The 18,992-nt window shown below is 47.3% G+C and overlaps 1 protein-coding gene across 4 annotated transcripts in view; it reads left to right on the plus strand.

Moving 5' to 3' along the window:
* LOC116823033 (putative cation-transporting ATPase 13A4) overlaps positions 1-18,992 on the plus strand; it is an 80,455-nt gene that overhangs the window by 6,267 nt on the left and 55,196 nt on the right. For all 4 annotated transcript variants that reach the window (XR_004373308.2, XR_004373309.1, XM_032777345.2 and 1 more), the window contains exons 2-3: positions 12,728-12,901; positions 17,294-17,431. Coding sequence is in view for 2 of the 4 variants with exons in the window: in XM_032777345.2 (XP_032633236.1) it covers positions 12,728-12,901; positions 17,294-17,431 (312 nt within the window). In the remaining 2 variants the exon portion in view is untranslated. The remainder of the gene's footprint in view (positions 1-12,727; positions 12,902-17,293; positions 17,432-18,992) is intronic.

Here is an 18,992-nt window from a genome sequence, read left to right on the forward strand (position 1 = left end):
CCCTCCCCCTTCTTCCTGACTTCCTCCCCGGAATCCCTGCCCCATCCAATTCCCCTGTTCCCTGCCCTCTGACCACCCCCAACCCCTATCCACACCCCTGCCCCCTGACCATTACCCCAAACTCCCCTGCCTTCTATCCAACCCTCCCTTCTCCCTTCCTCTGCTGCCTGGAGCACCGTGCTACAGCTGTGCCACCCAGAGCACCAGGACAGGCAGCCGTGCCACCCGGCTGGAGCCAGCCACACCACTGCGCAGCACAGAGCACCAGGTCAGGCAGCCGTGCCGCCCGGCTGGAGCCAGCCACACCACCACACAGCACAGAGCACCAGGTCAGGCCGGGCTCTGCAGCTGCACTGCCCTGCAAGAGGTTGTAGCGCTGCAACCCAGAGCATTGCGCCAGCGGCCCAGTGAACTGAGGCTGCGCGGGAAGGGGAACAGCAGGGGAAGGGGCAGGGGCTAGCCTCCTGGCCAGGAGCTTGGGGGCCGGGCAGGACAGTCCCGTGAGCCGGATGTGGCCCACGGGCCATAGTTTGCCCACCTCTGCTCTAGGCTATCCAAGGACTTCTTATGCTGTGTTGCAGTCAATTAATAAACCCTACTGCGTGACAGCCCTGGCTGTGTGTCACTGCTGATACTGGCCCAAGTGCACTGCTCCCTCAGACTGCACCAGTCTCCCTCAGGGGTCTGTCTCAGAGCTCAGGATGTGAAGCAGGAATGCGGAAGGTCCCAGAGGGCCAGTCTAAGGAGGCAGTGAAGCTACATGGCTTACTCAGGAAGAGGAGTGAGAGCCTGAGGGGGTCTGGCCCACTGTCGGGCTCCTCCCAGTCAGAGACAGTTCTAAAGCTTGGCCCAGAGCACTGATCCTGGGGATCCCTGACAATTACATTTTAAATTTGTTTTTAGTATTAATTTGACTCTGGAAGAGTCAAATTATTGGCATGCATTTCTTGACTCTTTGGTAAAGATCATATCACTTGGTGTAATAATGTTCCTGCTTACATTGTGCAGATGTCAGTTGTTTGAGATTGAAATATGATTGACAGTTTTAAAGTATGTTGTCGGCTCATTTGAAAACTGGAGAAGATAATCTCATTTCTCAGAGAAACTTTCTATCCACTTTTGTTGGAGGCTGTGAGGGGAGCTCAGCAGTAATGAGAAGGGATGCGAAACATTTCTAAGGCCACGTGTCTAGCATTGTCCACTCTTTGCTGCCCTTGCTATGGCACAAGTGACGATGCCCCTATGTTTCAGAGCTGTCCATCCTTCCTCGTGTCCATCATGGGACTGTTTGTGTGACTAAAGCCTACTTGCTTGAATAAGACTGGCAGGAGCGTCTCTTTCAGAAGCTGAGGTTCATTTCCCTGGGATCCCACAGAGCCTGAGCTTGTTGGCTTTCAGGGCATCCGGCAGATCCAATCTCTTCACAATGATAGTGGAGGGAGAAGAGCCTTTATAGAACAGAATTTGCCTGGGAGAGGGTTGGTGGGGGGATGGTTTGTTTTAGGGATTATCCTTTTTTCAAGAAATGCTGATTTTAGGTGGTTTTAATAGACTTTTCAAAGCTTTGCTTGGGGTACAGCAGGGGGTGAGAGGGAAAAGAAGGCTGCAAGCTACTTTTGCATCCCTCTGATCTCCAGGGTTGCTATGGATTTATTCAGCTCCTGGCATAATTTAGAGCAGCCAACAGCCTCCTAGAGCCATTACATCAGCCAGGGATTGTCAGAGCGCAACAAAATCCAGCCATTTTCTGCACCATACATACATCTAAGATATACTCAGAGATCTTACTCCATGCAGCATAACAAAGAGAAGGTTAAGGGATGACATGATCACAGTCTAAGTATCTACATGGGGAACAAATATTTACTCAGGAGATTCCAATCTAGCAGAGAAAGGTATAACATGATGCAGTGGCTAGAGGCAGATGCTAGACAAAGTCACACAGGAAAGAAGGCATACATTTTTAACAATGAGGGTAACTAACCATTGGAACAATTTACCAACGGTTGTGGTGGCAATTTTGAAATCAAGACTGAATGTTTTTCTAACAGATCTGCCCTAGGAATTATTTTGAAGATGCCCTGTGCTACGCAGGACGACAGACTACATTAGTAGCTCTCAAGCTTTCCAGACTACTGTACCCCTTTCAGAAGTTGGATAAAGAACTAAATAAGTTTATGGAGGATAGGTCCATCAATGGCTATTAGCCAGGATGAGCAGGGATGGTGTCCCTAGCCTCTGTTTGCCAGAAACTGGGAATGGGCGACAGGGGATGGACCACTTGGTGTTCTGTTCATTCCCTCTGGGGCACCTGGCATTGGCCACTGTTGGAAGACAGGACACTGGGCTGGATGGACCTTTGGTCTGACCCAGCATGGCCGTTCTTATGATTTGTCTTACATACCCCCAAGTTTCACCTCACTTAAAACCTACTTGCTTACAAAATCAGACATAAAAATACAGACGTGTCACAGCCCACTGTTACTGACAAAACCATGGACTTTCTTGTGTTGACCATATAAATATAAAATAAATCAGTTGGAATATAAATTATTGTACTTACGTTTCAGTGTATAGTATACAGAGCAGCATCAACGAGTCAGTGTTAGTTTGTGCTGACTTTGCTAGTGCTGCTTCACTAAGGGAGCTTTGACCCCTTTGCACTCCCAGAATGGTGGAAAGGGGCTACAGCTGGGCCAGTATTTGGCCCTGTAGCTTTCTGTCCTTTGACATAGAAATATTTGAATCCTCGCACAAGATTGACATTGAAAGGCCCAATCCTACTTCCACTGGAGTGACTGGTAGTTTGCTATTGACTGGAAACTGCAGCAGACCCTTATGAAAGAGTTCCTGGTTGTGATCACACAGACTCCACTATTAGATTCCCTGTGAGTCCTTCAACCTGTCTTTCAAGTCTAATCCCATTACCCGTTGTTATAGCAACAGTACTTTTAAACTGTTGCTCACAGGTTACCTTCCTGCTGTCAAAGCAGAAAACCTGGTGATGGGATTGACAGTTTGGTAAGGCCAGTTTCTGCTTTGAAGAGAAGGCAGATACCAGAATTTGCTTGGCATTTACAGTTAACTTCTGCTTTACAGGTGACTTGGAAATAAAACAAAGTTATTTTAGCCACAAATAACAGTGATTTACATGACAATTGTGTAAATAATCCTTGACAGGAGGGAGTAGTGATGGTAAATGTTTAACAGCAAATTCTGCTTCTTGATTCCAGCAAATCTGTCCTCTGAGTAAGCAAAGTTTCTGCCAACAGCAGCAAGTCTGACAGCTTTAGATTAATTAGTAAAGCCTCATAACGCTACTGCGAGACTTAGTTTACTGATAGGTAAACTGAGGCACAGAGGGAGCAAATGACTCATGTTTGGTCCAACAATAAGTCAGTAGCAGGGCCATGGAGAGAATCCAGAGGTCCTGGGCCATAGTCAGCTGCTCTAACCTCTAGAGCAGAGGTCAGCAACCTTTCAGAAGTGCTGTGCCGAGTCTCCATTTATTCACTCTAATTTAAGGTTTCGCGTGCCAGTAATACATTTTAACGTTTTTAGAAGGTCTCTTTCTCTAAACTATTGTTGTATGTAAAGTAAATAACGTTTTTTAAAATGTTAAAATGCAGAGCCCCCTGGACTGCTGGCCAGGACCCGGGCAGTGTGAGTGCCGCTGAAATTCAGCTTGCATGCCGCCTTCAGCATGCGGGCCATAGGTTGCTCTAGAGAATGCTCACCCATTGGTGTGAAGTACAGAACTCATTTTCTTTGCAGTAGCAAAGTAATCGTTATTTAGCATAAGTGGTTAACACATATTTCAGGAAATCTGCATAACACTTTCAAAACATGTGCCTGGGAGCTTACATTCATAACTTTGCTGGATATGAATATAGACACTGGATTTATGGCTTTACAACAATCTATAACCCAAACACTCCCAGCTGCCTCTCCCCCTCCCTCCCTAAGACTGGAGGGGTATTAACAGGCCACTTCACCCTGAGTGGTTCCTTGAAATGTGTTAACTCCTTATGCTGAACAATCTGTTCTACCTTGTATTTAGCTGTGACATTCTGAGTATGGTTCCCAGACCTGAAGAGAAGCTCTGTGTAAGCTCAAAGCTTGTCCCTCTCACCAATTGAAGTTGGGCAGACCTCCCTCGCCTTGTCCCTCTAATACCGTGGGACTGACACAGCTAGACAACACTGCATACCTGTAATACTTTGACTTTCATAGGGCCTTCTCATGACAGTCTCAGGGTTAGCCTCATATAACAGATGAGGAAATAGAGGCACAGAGAAGTTAAGTGACTTACCAAACATCACACCATCAAGGAGAGGACCCAGGAGTCCGGTGTCCTAGCCCTTGCCCTGATCCCTACGCACTATTGCCTCCTGGAGATGTTACTAGCTCCTTGCTCTGTCTTTGGTAATCTGACATCCAGGGGTGCCATTTCAGATTTTGGTTGGGGGAGGGGGGCAACTTTAACTGTGATTCCAAGGGCTCCTTCAGCACCTGAAAACTGTAGGGGGTTTTTTTTGCAGATAACTTAGAAATTAGCTGATAGGAGCACTGTATGTAATTCCTATATAAAAAAAGGGAATTTAATAAATATTAGACCCACTCAGCTCTAATACTAACATGTTCTCACATCTTGTGTCACTTAAGTAACACTGGTTAGGTTTAAAATTTTAACGTATATTTTTTGTTACCAATTCTTGAATCCAACAATCAAAACAATTGTAGAAAAGTCTAGATGACTTTCTATCACTTTTTTGAAGTTCACCAAGTTTGGAATAGATCATTTAGCTTTGGAAACATCCTATTAGGGCAAGACCCCATGAATTTATACTGCACCTGCCTGGAGCTCTAGAGGTGTTTCCCTCACTACAAATAATAGACTAGAAACAAACCTTAAACATGAGTGAAACTGACACTTTCAAGTCACTTTCATACTATTGCCAATCCCAAATATCCAAAAATCATGAATCAGGCTCACCAAAAATCATGAGATTGGCTTTAAAATCATGTGATTATGTAAAAACAACAGATTTGGGGTTCTTCTTATTTGTCTTCTGGTTTTTGAGCCTTTAAGGTGCACTGGGGTCACATTTTTAAACTTTCTCCACAGCCATAAGGACTAGAAACTTCATTTGTCTTTAAGAACAAAGGCTGAAATCATCACATATTCATTTGACACCAGAAGCTGGGGCATTAAGGAAAACAATTATCATGAGACTCATGACAAAATCATGAGAGTTGGCAACACTGTTTTTACTTCTGATTAAAGGCTAGTTCCTTTCCAGAAGGCTCTTAAACACAACACTGCAGTGACCGAGTTGCAGTTCTCACAAGAGGATATTTAAAACTAAACACTAAGAAAATTCTATATTTTAAAGTTCAGAAAAAAACAGAGACTGCTGAGGTATCTCAGGGCCACTGCAGGCAGGAAAGGAAAATAAACAGGCACAGGAGCTCTGGGCAGCTCTTCCTTTAGAAAGAAAGTTGGAGGGTCAAATCATCTAGTCACTAATCAGCTAAAACTTCTATTGCTATCAGTGTCTATAAACATCACCGTGTGGTCAGCAGGGCTGGCACAACCTATTAGGTGACCTAGGCGCTTGCCTAGGGTGCTATCATTTGGGGGGCAGTGACCACAGCGGCTGGACTTTCTGCCACCTCTGTCAGGGACGGCATTTTGGGGGTGGGACCTTCCGCTGCCTCTGTCGGGGCCGGCATTTCAGGGGCGGGACCTTTCGCCGTCTAGGGTGGCAAAAAAGCTGGCGGTGCTCCTGGTGGTCGGTAACTACACACTTCAAACTTAAATATCTGAGACATTTTATCCAGAGTTACACGGCTTATATGCACTGGCTCAGGGACTGGATTTTCTGACGTATTCTGAACAGTGCTGAGCACACAGATGGTGTGACTCTTCTTCTTGAAGAGTCTCTGACTGGAGCAGGTAGGGGAACCCAGGCCAGGTGCACCAGAACCTGGGTAGAAGTGGGGGGCCCACCAGCGCTGGAACTGGGGCCCTGACCTGTGCTCCTCCTCTTCCCCGAGGTCCTGTCTTTGGCCAAAACACTGGAGCCAGGTCATGGTAAGAGCTGCCCAGGGAGGAGCCCCAGACCCTCTACCGGCCGTGGGTGGGGGGCCAGGGCACCTGAGAGCAGCCCCCAGCACGTGTCCTGGCCCTCCAGAGCACACCACTCAGGGCAGGTGAAGGATCTGGGGCTCCCCACAGCGACCTAAGCTCCTGGGCAGCTCTTACCACAGCCCAGCTCCAGCTTCTGGCCAGGCCAGGGGGCAGGATCTGAGGGGGAGGAGGAGGAGCAGGGCTCAGTGGCAAAGGGGGGCTAAGGCCCACCTCAGCGCCCCCGCCCCCAGAAGAGACTGGCACCGCTAGCAGGGGCTATGCTTCGTGACAGGGGAGCTGATCACCCCACCCCAAAGTGCAGCGCCTGCTGCCACCACTTGGCACCTGCCCGAGGCTACTACGCCTATGTTAAAAAGTGGGCAGGCCTGGTCCCGCTGGATCCAGCGCCGTGACCCAGGCCCACCTGCTCTACCGGTTCCAGCACAGGGCCCTTGTTTGGAACAGCCAGAACAACCCTCCTCAGTCCCGTACAACTTCCTACTTTTATAGTCTTCCTGTCCTGCTTCTCCCGCCTTGGTGGGCTGGTTTGCCTGGCAGCACCTGCCCAGTCTGCTGGAGGGATTCTTTCTCTGGCACCTGCCCTAGCCCCACCCTCCTGGTTGCAGCCCTTTTATCCTCATCACTTCTGTGGGGCTGCCAATCAGCTCTGGCTGAGCAGGTAGGCAGGTGCTTTGTTAACCCTTTGGCTGCTGAACCAGCGTGGGGCTTACCCATGATAACCACACTTCTTAGAATCGTAGATGATTAGGGTTGGAAGGGCCCTCAGGAGGTCACTAGTCCAATCCCCTGCTCAAAGCAGGACCAACCCCAACACCAACCTCACTGTTGATTTCCAGGATTGGACACTCTCTCCTGGAAACAGGGACTCTGAAAAAGATGGCGGTGGTGGTGGATAATCAGCTGAACATGAGCTTCCTGTGTGACACTGTGGCCAAAACAGCTAATGTGATGCTGGGATGCATCAATAGGTATAGTGAGTAGGAGTAAAGAGGTTTTTTTACTCTATAGTTGGCCCTGTGCGACCAGTCTGGAATCCTAGTAGACACAGATCAAGGAAGAGGGGTCAGAAAGCAGCCACAAGCATGATTAAAGACTAAAAACCATGCCTTATAGCCGGCTTGTCTACACGTACATTGTATAGCAGTGTAACTTGCTGGCTCAGGGGGGTGAAAAATCACCCCCACCACCCCGAGTGCAGCAAGTCTGAGCGCTTTAAAGCGCTCGTGTGCACAGACTCCGAGCACTCCGGCACTCCCCTCGTGGAGATGGATTACCAGGAGCGCTGGGAGAGCTCTCTCCAGCGCTCGCATGTGACGACACTCACCCTTCAAAGCGCTCCCACAACAGTGCTTTGAAGTTTCTAGTGTAGATGTAACCATAGAGCCAGACTCAAAGAGCTCAGTCTATTCAGCTTAACAAAGAGAAGGTTAAGGAGTGACTTGTTTACAGTCTGTAAGTACCTTCATGGGGGAACAAATATTTCATAATCAGCTCTTCAATCTAGCAGAGAGGTTTGATATGATCCAATGCCTAGAAGGTGAAGATAAGACAAATTCAGCCTGGATATAATGTAAACATTTTTAACAGAGTAGTTAACCATTGGTACAATTTACCAAGCATTGCAGTGGACTCTTATCGCTGACAATCTGGCTGTTTTTCTACAAGACATACTCTAGGAATTATTTGAGGGAAGTTCTGTGGCCCGTGCTCTGCAGTAGGTCAGACCAGATGAACACAATGGTCTCTTCTGGTCTTGGAATCTATTGATCTGAGCATCAAACAACCTAGAACAGTTAAGCTACGTCCACAAACAGAGCAGCCACCGTGGGCACACATTAGCCATGTTTGTTCCTCCACAGCTTCCCCCTATTGTTCTCAGTGGATTCTGGGAAGGTCTGCAGACATCCTGTGCTGTCTCAGTTGCTGCAGCGCACACGCACACACACAGCTCAGAAATCCATTTCCCATCATGGATACCTGCCTGATGAGCACTTCAGATTGCCACAGTCTATGGTAAACTGCTGCTGGACACAGCAGAAGGTGAGTGGCAGAAGAGCACAGTCAATAGAACACTCTCTGGTGGCACATGAGAAGCGCTCAGGTGCACAAAGGTGTGTGTGTCTACCAGGGCTGGCTCCAGGCCCCAGCGTGCCAAGCACGTGCTTGGGGCGGCAAGCCACAGGGGGCGCTCTGCCGGCTGCCGGGAGGGCAGCAGGCGGCTCCAGTGGACCTCCCACAGGAGTCTCTGTGGAGGGTCTGCTGGTCCCGTGGCTCCGGTGGAGCATCCTCAGGCACGCCTGCGGGAGATCCACCGGAGCCATGGGACCAACGGACCCTCCGCAGGGATGCCTGCGGAAGATCCACCGGAGCCACGAGACCGGTGAGCGGCAGAGCGCCCCTTGCGGCGTGCCACCGTGCTTGGGGCGGCGAAATGGCTAGAGACAGCCTTGGTGTCTATATGTAGCTGGAAAGCACCGCAGCGCAGGCCAGCTGTACACACTGGTGTGAGGTTATGTGGCTAGCTGAGCTGAAAGTGACCGGCTGAGAAACCTGGAGATGGCTAAGTCTATTTTAGACCTTCTATGCAGGGGGCTAGATCCAGCAGTGAAGAACCGAGCCATCCTTATGGAAGACACTACTACACTGTTGTCCCCTAATTTGATCACAAACATAGTTCCAGAGTCCAAGTTAGACTAGGTAATCGCTGTGTTCAGCAGTGCAGTCAGAGTCTTGACATGGTTGCAATGAAGGGCCTTACAGGGCCATCCCAGGGATAGCAAAAACTTTCTAATTAAAAAGTTCCTCCTAAATCTATTGTATGGCAAGCTGACTGGCTAGGCATCAAGGCACTCCACAGTCCTTCACATTGTCATTAGCCCTAAGATCATCCCATTTGAAACCTTTCCTTTGAGTGGCTGATAACTCCGTTGTGAGTTACAGACTTGTAGGACTGGAAGGGGCCTTAACAGGTCATCTAGTCCAGTCTCCTGCACTGAGGCAGGAGTATCACCCAGACCTCCCTGACAGGTTTTTGTATAACCCGTTCTTAAAATCCCCAACTGGCAGATTCCACAGCCCCCCTAGGTAATTTATTCCAGTGCTTAGCAACCCTGATGTTCAACCTAAATCTCCCTTGCTGCAGTTTAAGCCCATTGCTTCTTGTCTTGTCCTCAGTGGTTTAGGAGAACAATTTATCATCCACCTTCTCTTTATAACAACCTTTTATGTACTTGAAGACTGTTATGGCCTGTCACGGAGTCACCAGGCCAATGCTCTGGAACTACTTCCTACAAAGCCAGTGAGGACACTGGGGGACCTTCCTCTCTCTGAGCAGACTGTCTCCAGGGCAAGAAGCTCACACAGCTTTGGCCCTCCTGGGTCTGACCTCATAGCATTCAGCATCCTCTGCCCCATTGTGCACTTTTTGCACCCAGGGGGGGCTCCTGGTGAAACCAGAGGGCCCTGCACTCCAACCCCACAGTCAGACGTGACTATCAGCCAGCCGGTAAGACAGATAGGAACACAGCGTAGGACACAACTTGTTAGCACAGAAATCAGTGACTTTCAGCCAAGTCCATCTTGGAGGGAGGGGAGCCCAGAGCCAGCGCTCTGGCCCTCCCCCCGAGCCCCAAGCCAGCTGAGATTGACTTGCTTCCAGCTGCCTGGCCCCTGCCCTGCCCATTGCTTCTCCTCCAGCCTTTGGGTCACTTCCGGGGCCAAGACCCACCTGGTCGCATCCCCCTCCTGGGTCTCAGGTTACGAAGGGGCAGTCATAGCATCCATGCAGGCAGCTAGAGCAGCCTTCTCAAAAGTCACACACCCTTATTCCCACCACCTAGATATTGGTGCAATACACAGGGACACTGAGGCACACACAGCATTCATGCAAAACAGTAAGACTCACGAAGACTCACATACAACGTAACAAGGGAAAATCCCCACTTCATCACATGGCCCCTCCTCAGTTTTTCTCATCTCCAGACTGAACAAACCCAATCTTTTTAATCTTTCCTCATGGGTCATGTTTTCTAGACCTTTAATCATTTTTGTTACTCTTCTCTGGACTTTCTCCAATTTGTTCACATCTTTTTCTAAGTGTGGCACCCAGAACTAGACACAATACTCCAGCTGAGGCCTTACCAGTGTTACGTTGAGCGGAAGAATTACTTCTGGTGTCTTGCTTACAACACTCCTGCTAATACAGCCCAGAGTGATGTTCACTTTTTTTGTAACAGCGTTACACTGTTGACTCATATTTAGTGTGTGACCCACTGTAATCCCAGATCCTGTTCTGCACTATTACTGTGCTATATCACTTCTGGGCTAAAACGTGGCAGGAGCTTAGCCCAGAGGTGACATTTTCTTCTCCACAAATCAGAAAAAAACATGTGCTTGGCTGTTTTTGAATTATAGCAATGCAAGAAAAAAAGTGTCAAGAATTTCCCTTAGTCAATTAACTTACAAAACTAAAAAACAAATACTGCTAGAGGTGGCTTGTGAGTGTGGCGTCCTCGCCTGTTTCAGGTTAGAGCTATTTACTTATAAACTATCTTTTATTAAACTTGTATAATGACTCTTGTCCATCAAGCTAGAGCTTTGATGAATCATCAGCCAACATCACTGGCAACCTCTTCCCCAAAAGCAATGGAATATTTTATTCTAAATCAAAATAAAGATGGGCTCAACCCAACCACTCCTACCCTTGAACCCTGGGAAAGTTCAGACTGGGATCTGGAACCAAATTTAACAAGCTCAGGTTTATCTTTGGACTTGAACCAGAACCTCTTCTTCAGACTTTTTCAGACTTTAGGAAAGCATCACTTTGGATCTGAATCTGGATCCCAGTTGCATAGTTTGGGCCCCACTCTAAACAGAAATGAAAGAGAAGATGTTGGTGTCCTATGTCTATCTTCCCCCTTCTCACTTTCCTATATAACTCCTTAAATCCAAGTTCAGGAATGTCAGACACCTCAAAGCACAAACAACTGGATCTGATCCCCTGCCAGTGCTCATTTCCACAAGGTAAAATACGCACCCTGGCCGGACAGACTATCAATGTTACAGCAGTTTGAGGGCATCACAGAACTTCCCCTGTGGGAAGAAGATAAGGCATGGAACTGAATTCTTTTCCTGGCTCTAATATGCTTACCCACGTTTGTAAAGTGTTTTAAGATCTACAGTGTCAGGAGTTTCATTTGTGGGCAGATGTTCTGGGACAAGAATGGCCTGCAAATGTGCTTTGTACATAGGTGTGGCCAGAGGATAATCTGTGTCATGGTATTTGGTTCAACGGCTTCTTGAGCAGATGAACTGCAGTGTTTTCCCCAGCCCTATGGTTCTCTGGCTACCTCCACTCTAATGTACATCTCTGTGGGTCATGGATGACGAGCAGTGCCTGCGTTTTGCCATTTGGTGCATCAATTTGCTGCATACTTTAGAGTGCCCGTGTCCCAAAGCTACCGAAAACGACTGACTAACTCACAGTGCCACAGGACGCACCCCAAATGGCACATCCACCTTGACATTCTGCAAGAAGAAACCACTGTCTCCCAAAACACATTACACTGGGTGGAGTCACTTCTGCTTGCCTCCAGTGTGTTATCATTTTAGGCTTGAGGAAACATGTGCATAGTCCCTCATATGGCCTGGCACTGGAGCTCGGGATGTTCAAAAGCAGGGAGGAGCTGCTGCTAAATGACAATGGATTACTATAATTGGCTGTCAATACAGGAACATGCCAGGGCATCTACCATTTCCTTTAGTATTTATTTTAACCATAGACTTCCTGGTTGCTCAGATGGGCGTAAGAACACAAGGGCGTAATTCTGCCTCATCATTTCTCGCCCTAGTATTTAAATCCTGTGTCTCCTGGAAAGGATCATTCCAGTTTTTCCATGTTCAGATGTTAACTGGAAGAGGTTGAAGAGGAGGCCAAGTTAGTGATTCTGCCGCCAGGCATTTGCTTCTCCCTGGGAGTTCTCTTGGCAGCTTGACAAAATGAGGGGAACCCGGATCACTGCCAGATGGAGCAACAGGACAGATAAGGCAGCACTGAGGTTCAAGTGCTCAGGATGATTATTAATTATTATGAGTTAAGATAATGGCTTGTTGACAAGACTCAGAGGCCCAACATTAGAACCATAATGGAAGGCAGTAACTGCCCATCATTCCCCCGCTGCCCCACCCTACACTTGGAAAGGGCAGAGGTCATGAGGCTGGGCTCCTGACTCCAGCCTAAAGCTCAATATTGTTCCATCCAGGCCAACGTTTTCAGACAGAATTTTACACCTGCACCCAATTCTCCTGACTGTTTATCATCACCCCAGGGGCACTCCAGAACTCCACGTTTGCCCAAAACCTTCATGAAACTGACAAAGTTTTCTACAAATATGGCCTAAGGCTATAATGGAACCAGGTGAGTTTTTTGTGGTTGGGAGTTTCACAGCACGACACCAGTTACTACCTTCTGACCCTGAGGGCATTCACAGATTTCTGGATGAAAGGATAATGTGTTCTCAACATTTCTTTAAATAAAATGCTTCTCATTACCTTTTCTTTTTCTTTGCTCAACAGGAGATATTTGGCTACAAAACCCAGGGCTGCCGGAAAGCTATGTGCATTGCTGGGTACATTTTGTCCTGCGGGGTTCTCTGGCTTGTATTTTACTGGAAACCAGCGTGGGATGTGTGGGCAAACTGCATCCCCTGCAGCTTGCAAGAAGCAGACATCACATTGCTCAGAACAACAGTAGGTGCCCACGTTCCTTTGTAAATTACTTGCTTGCACATAGCTAATAGGAAGTAGAGGGAACCCATGTAACCTGGATCTCTTACACTGCCGATGCTTAATAAAATAATAAAAATAGCAACAACGTACAGTTGGCAACTTTCATTTCAAAGTGCTTTACAATATACATACCATGCGTGTGGCGCAGAGGGCATCAGTCAAGTGGATAGCATGCTTCACAATATTGTGGGGAGAGGCCCCATGGATCCTGTGATTCCATGACTGTGGCATTTGCTAGGGAATCTACCCTTTGCCCACCCAGTGCCACAGAACTGTGCTCCAGAATCTAAACTGTCTTTTATCCGAGTCTTCTCTTTGGATGGTGTCCAAGACGTCTACTCCTCCCCACCTCAGCCTCCATATGGGTCTGTCCCTCCCCACGGATGTTTGTGATGGAGTTTGGGTGGAGTTGTGGCTGCCCAAAACCTCTCTCAGATCTCAAGAGTGCTGGGCTGACGGAACTGGAGACTGAAATCCCCTGGTTCCTCACAGCACAGGGGCAGCTGCAGCTCCATATTGCTGCCTGCCAATGTGCCTCAACTCTGACCCAAAGGGACCATCTCGAGGGGTGAAGGGGGCGCTCATGCTCCATTTCCAGTTAGTCCTCTCCCTGTGCTGAGAGGGCCATCCAGGCTATTAGAATGGAGGTTTTATTATGTGGATTCTTGTTCCCATTACCCACAACTTTGTGTCACGCATGCCACCAATAACCAACAAGAAACAACTCAAAACTTCACTCAGAATTAAAATGGAGCCTGAATATTCTTTTGAGGTTTGAAAACTTGGACTTACTCTGTCATAAACAGATAGTGGGAGTTAATAGAACAGAAGTACTTTATATCTCTTTTGCCTGTAAAGGGTTAACAAGTTCAGCGAGCCCGGCTGTCACCTGACCAGAGGCCCAATCAGGGGACAGGATACTTTCAAATCTGGAGGGAGGGAAGTTTCTGTGTGTGCTGTTAGTTTTTGGTTGTTGTTCTTTCTGGGCTCTGAGAGTGACCAGATGTGCAACCAGGTTTCTCTCCAATACAGGCTCTCATAAGTTCAGAATAGTGAGTACTAGGTAGATAAGGCGAGTTAGGCTTATGTTTGTTTTCTTTATTTGCAAATGTGCATTTGGCTGGAAGAAGTTCAGATTTGTATATTACTGAAAGGATTTTAATTTGTGCTTGTATACTTAGGCAGGGAGGGTGTTCCCAGTGCCTATAGCTGAAAAACCCTATACCTAATCCATCTTAAATTTAAAAAGATAATTTTTACTGTTTTTCAAGATAATTTTTACTGTTTTTCTCTCTTTAATTAAAATCTTTTCTTGTTTAAGAACCTGATTGGTTTTTTATTCTGGTGAGACCCCAGAGGACTGAGTCTGGATCCACCAGGGAATTGGTGAGGAGAAAGGAGGGAAGGGGGAGAGAAAGGTTAATTTCTCTCTGTGTTAGGATTACTGTCTCTCTCAGGGAGAGTCTGGGAGGAGGAGAGAGAAGGAGGAGGGAAGGTAAATTTTCTTCTCTGTTTTGTGATTCAAGGAGTTTGAATCACAGTAATCTCCCGGTAACCCAGGGAGGGGAAGCCTGGGAGAGGCAACTGTGGGGGAAAGGGTTTACTTTCCTTGTGGTAAGATCCAGAGATCTGGGTCTTGGGGTTCTCCGGGCAAGGTTTTGGGGAGACCAGAGTGTACCAGGCACTGGAATTCCTGGTTGGTGGCAACGCTACAAGTACTAAGCTGGTAATTGAGCTTAGAGGAATTCATGCTGATACCCCATCTTTTGGATGCTAAGGTTCAGAGTGGGGAATTATACCATGACATACTCTATTTCAAAAGTTCCCAAACAAGGAGCAGTCAGATGTGTGACTGGCCACTTGCTTGTGTGATCGCTTGATTTGCCACGTACAGTCACGGGGTTTGTTTGCACGTAGGAAGCGACCACAAGGGCATGCAGTTGCATACACCCATTTTTGAAAATCAAGGAGGTCATCTATTGACTGTTTCTTCATGAAACACACTCTGCTCCATAAAAGCCTCTGAGACTGTCCTAATCAAAAAAGCTTTTTCGGTCTAATTTTGCCTTTTAATCCTGAGCTCCTCTTGCATTTGTAATTACCCATTCTCATGTGTCATTTTAAATGGATTTTCCATGCCAAGTACTTTCCAAACAAATGAGATTCTAAATGAGCCTTTATGTAATTAGACAAAGATTGAAAAATATCTAACGTTCTTGTTATCAGAGTGCTCTGTCAAAGTGTGCTTTGGGCAGCAGACAATTTAAAAGCTCCTTCCTGGATTCTTTGCATCAAAACGGCACTTTTGTGTTGTAGTGTTTATCTGATTAGATTACTTCATTGGATGGGAAGGGGGATTTCTCTTCTTCAGCTTATCCAATCAGCATTCATAATTTATCATCAGCTTCACCATGACAGGTTTACAGCTCATCATCACACAGGCTGGTTAGCTGACACATTGGCTATTAAAGAATGTTTCCATCCTGGACACACGGTGAGCCCTTCTCTTCCTTTCTGCCTCCTATCTCAACCGCAGGGCTGGCTTATTAGTTTCATCAACAGAGATGAAAGGTCCATAACATTTTATTCTTTTTGTTCTTGTTTTCTAATTTTAATGAAGAAACTGTCTTTCCATTACTGTTATTCACCCGGTTACGTTTAGCAGGGAGGACAGATTTCTGTGCAGATAAGCAGTGATGAACTGCCAATATCTTAACAACTGGTTCCCTATAAAAAGTTCTGATTTAAGGGGCAGGCGGGTGGAGACATACTCGTGGGGCTGGGGGCCCCTGCAGGACCTGGGGAAAATTGCCCCCCCTGCGACCCTGGAGCTTGCAGCCTCCCCCTTACCTTGCCTGCAGCTCAAAGCAGCAAGATGACTCAGGAGCTCAGCTGAGCTGCACAGCTGGTGCCAGCGGCTGGCCACGCTGCAGCTGGGGGGAAACGGAGGAGGGGCCGGGGGAACCTCAGCCTCCCCAGCTGGGAATCCTGCGAGCAACAGGATGGTCTGGCCCACAGACTGGAGTTCTTTGCCCACCCCCTGGCCCTTTAACAACTGGTTCTCCATGGAGGTCTAATTTTAGCAACCGGTTCTTGGGAACTGGTGGGAACCGGCTCCAGTTCACCACTGCAGATAACACAGTTCGTGTTCCCATGTGATTTGAATGCTCAGGTTGTTGATATTGTATAACACTGTAGATGCCTTGGACACTGATATTTGCTCACCTTCTGTTACTTTAGGTTACTAATATTGTCTAGATCATTTATTATCTATGAGGTTGCTGGAGAATGTCACTGTTACTGCTCTCTCTTTGCTTACAGGAGTGGTACTCAGCCTTCTCCATCCCCTCCCCATCCTTCTTCAAGCCTCCCTCCCGCCTAGCTGAGAACCACCTTCCATTTAGCACTATGGGAAGGGCAGGGCGATTACAATCCTCAGGTCAAGAATCCCTGGCCGACAGCATGATGTGTTTTATGTTGCCCAGCGCCCGTCATTCCACTTCAGCCCTGCAACAGGGCTGCACAGTGAGTGGTCAGAATGGCCACAAAGGAGGGTCTCTGCACCCCCTGTGCACAAAACAGGGGCCTCCACAACTCATCCAAATAACCCACTGTGTCCCCAAGGGTGAACCCAGGGCCAGGACCTGAGATCCACACTTTCATGGGTCCACCAGCACAACAAGCCCATAGGGATAGTGGCTGCTCTCCTACAACCTGGGATTTCTAGGACACATTCCTTCTCTTCCACCTCCCTTTGATCCATGACTCCTCCACCCCCTGCTCAGGATACTCAGACAGGGAACAGGAGCACTGCACGGCTATACCTTATTTCTGGAGGGGGGTGCTGTTTTGCTTAGAAAGCCCATGAAAAGCACAGGCAAAGGAAGGTGACTCCATTCCCTGGGAATGGCTAAAACATCTATGGCAGTGCATGATTGACATGGCATTGTCTATCAACTCTGAAATGGCAATCAAATATAAATGTCAGAAAGCATTCTGCTCATCAGAATCAAATGCTCAGAGACGTGTGTGAAAAACAAATGCAAGTCCTATACATTCTAAACCCTTCTTTCACCTTTGTTCTTGTTACTAAAGCCATAGACAAAGAAGAGTGAAATCCCACCTTTCATGCTGAATATTTCATTTCCGGGCCAGATCTTTGGCTGGTGTAAATTAGCATAGTTTCATTGAGGACAATGGAGCTATGCAGATTTACAGCAGCTGAGGAGCAGGCCCATTACCGGTCCATGTTATCATTCTCTAAGAGACTTTCTAAGAGACTTTCAGGTCCTCACCTATGTGCAGGATTTCTTTGTGCAAATTCATGATGGCTTCTGGTTTCTGTTTCTCGAGGATGAATTTCAGATTTATTCCTGGAAGAAGGTGACGTGGATCTCTGTGTCTTCACTGAACAAGTTTAGAGCAGATTATCCAATCACTGCTGATGAAAACTCCATCATAAACAAAGCCATAATGAAACCAGATTTAAAAGTAAGTGACTTTAAAACATGGTTCATATAACAGGAGTTAACATGGTCTTATCATGACTCCACATGCAAAGGCTTGCATGTTGGCCACCTGAGATGTGCCCCAGAATCCTTTGCACTAACCAGAGACTGCGCTGGGGACATGCAAAACAAACAAACAAACAAATAAATAAAAAGATGTGTGTGGAGGGTGATAGGTTGAAACCTGTTTGTGAGATATGCCTGAATTTAACATGGAATTAAGAACCCCGCAGCTGCATGAGTGCTGTGGTCAACAGGTAGAGCCAGCTGGGTGAAGATCAGGGTACTCTATTGGCCTTCTCTGGGAAAAGACCCGTCAGCCAGGCCCTCTCCCTCACTCTCTGGAGGGAAGGCCATTCCTGCCTCGTCATTCCTTCTGAGGGGGGCGCTGCATCAGTATTACAAAGGAGAGGGGGAGGAAGGAGGGAAGAGATGGGGTGGAGAACCCTCCAAGAAGCATCTTGCTGTAGGCCACAGGGCTGGGAGCCCATGCAGTGTTATTTGCATCTTCAGGAACTACATTCTCGACTTGTTAACAGTTAGTTTGATGTCTCTAATAAGGTTTCTAGCCAGTTTTACAATCTTAACTGGGTTTGAACAAAGCTTTTTTTTTCCTGGAAATATATAAACATCCATATGTAAATGTAGTGCCAGTTACTTCAATCCACAGGCATAGAGTGAAAGTGGAGAGTGACTCGTAACATTCTTCAGGGGATGGAATTAATCATGTTTTAAACCCCCCATAGTCCTCAAATAACAACAGCGCCTTTCAGCAAATCTTTCATATACGTCAAAATATTGAAGTAGACAAGTTTTCAAAGAGGCCAAGAGCAAATAGCATAATCCTCTAATCCCAGGGCACAGGCCCCTTCCTAAAAGCCAGTACAAAATCCCTGTGCCTTCTAAACTATTTATTGCAATGGAGAGTTATTGTAATGTTACAGGTTGATCGTGCAAGGAACTGAGACCTTTTCTGTCCCATTCAAGTGTGCAACTTCTCATGGGACCGGGCCTTAAGAGGGTAAATCAAAGAACACATGAGCAGAGTTTTCCATCCACACTTCTCATTAAAGCAAATGGCTTTGAATGTGACTTGGTATTCTATGGCAAGCCAGTACAATGAGGACATAGGTCTGATGCTCACGGAGCTGAGGGGACAGGATACTGCACTCTGTACCAGTCAGAATTTCCAGATGGCTGATGGCTTCATAGGTAGGTACCAGGGCTGGCCCTACCATGAGGTGAACTGAGGTGGCCACCTCAGGTGCCAGATTGTGGGGGGCGTCACTAGGATCCAGAGTGTAGAAATTTGTGTCTGCTGCTGGTGCATATGTATTCTCTCTGCTCGAGATGCACAGAGATGGTGGAGTGCTGTGCTGCAGGAAGGAGGGCACAAGAGACATAATAGGCAGGCAGGAGAAAAGGTGACTGGGAATAACAGAAAGCAGCAGGAGCTGCAGGGAGAGAGAGGAGGAGGAGCCTGTAACAGTTGCCAGTGGAGAACGCAGCTTCTCCAACCTGAAGTTAATAAATATACATCTATG

The sequence above is a fragment of the Chelonoidis abingdonii genome, chromosome 8 (genome assembly GCF_003597395.2).
Source record: "Chelonoidis abingdonii isolate Lonesome George chromosome 8, CheloAbing_2.0, whole genome shotgun sequence".
NCBI classification, from domain to species: domain Eukaryota; kingdom Metazoa; phylum Chordata; order Testudines; family Testudinidae; genus Chelonoidis; species Chelonoidis abingdonii.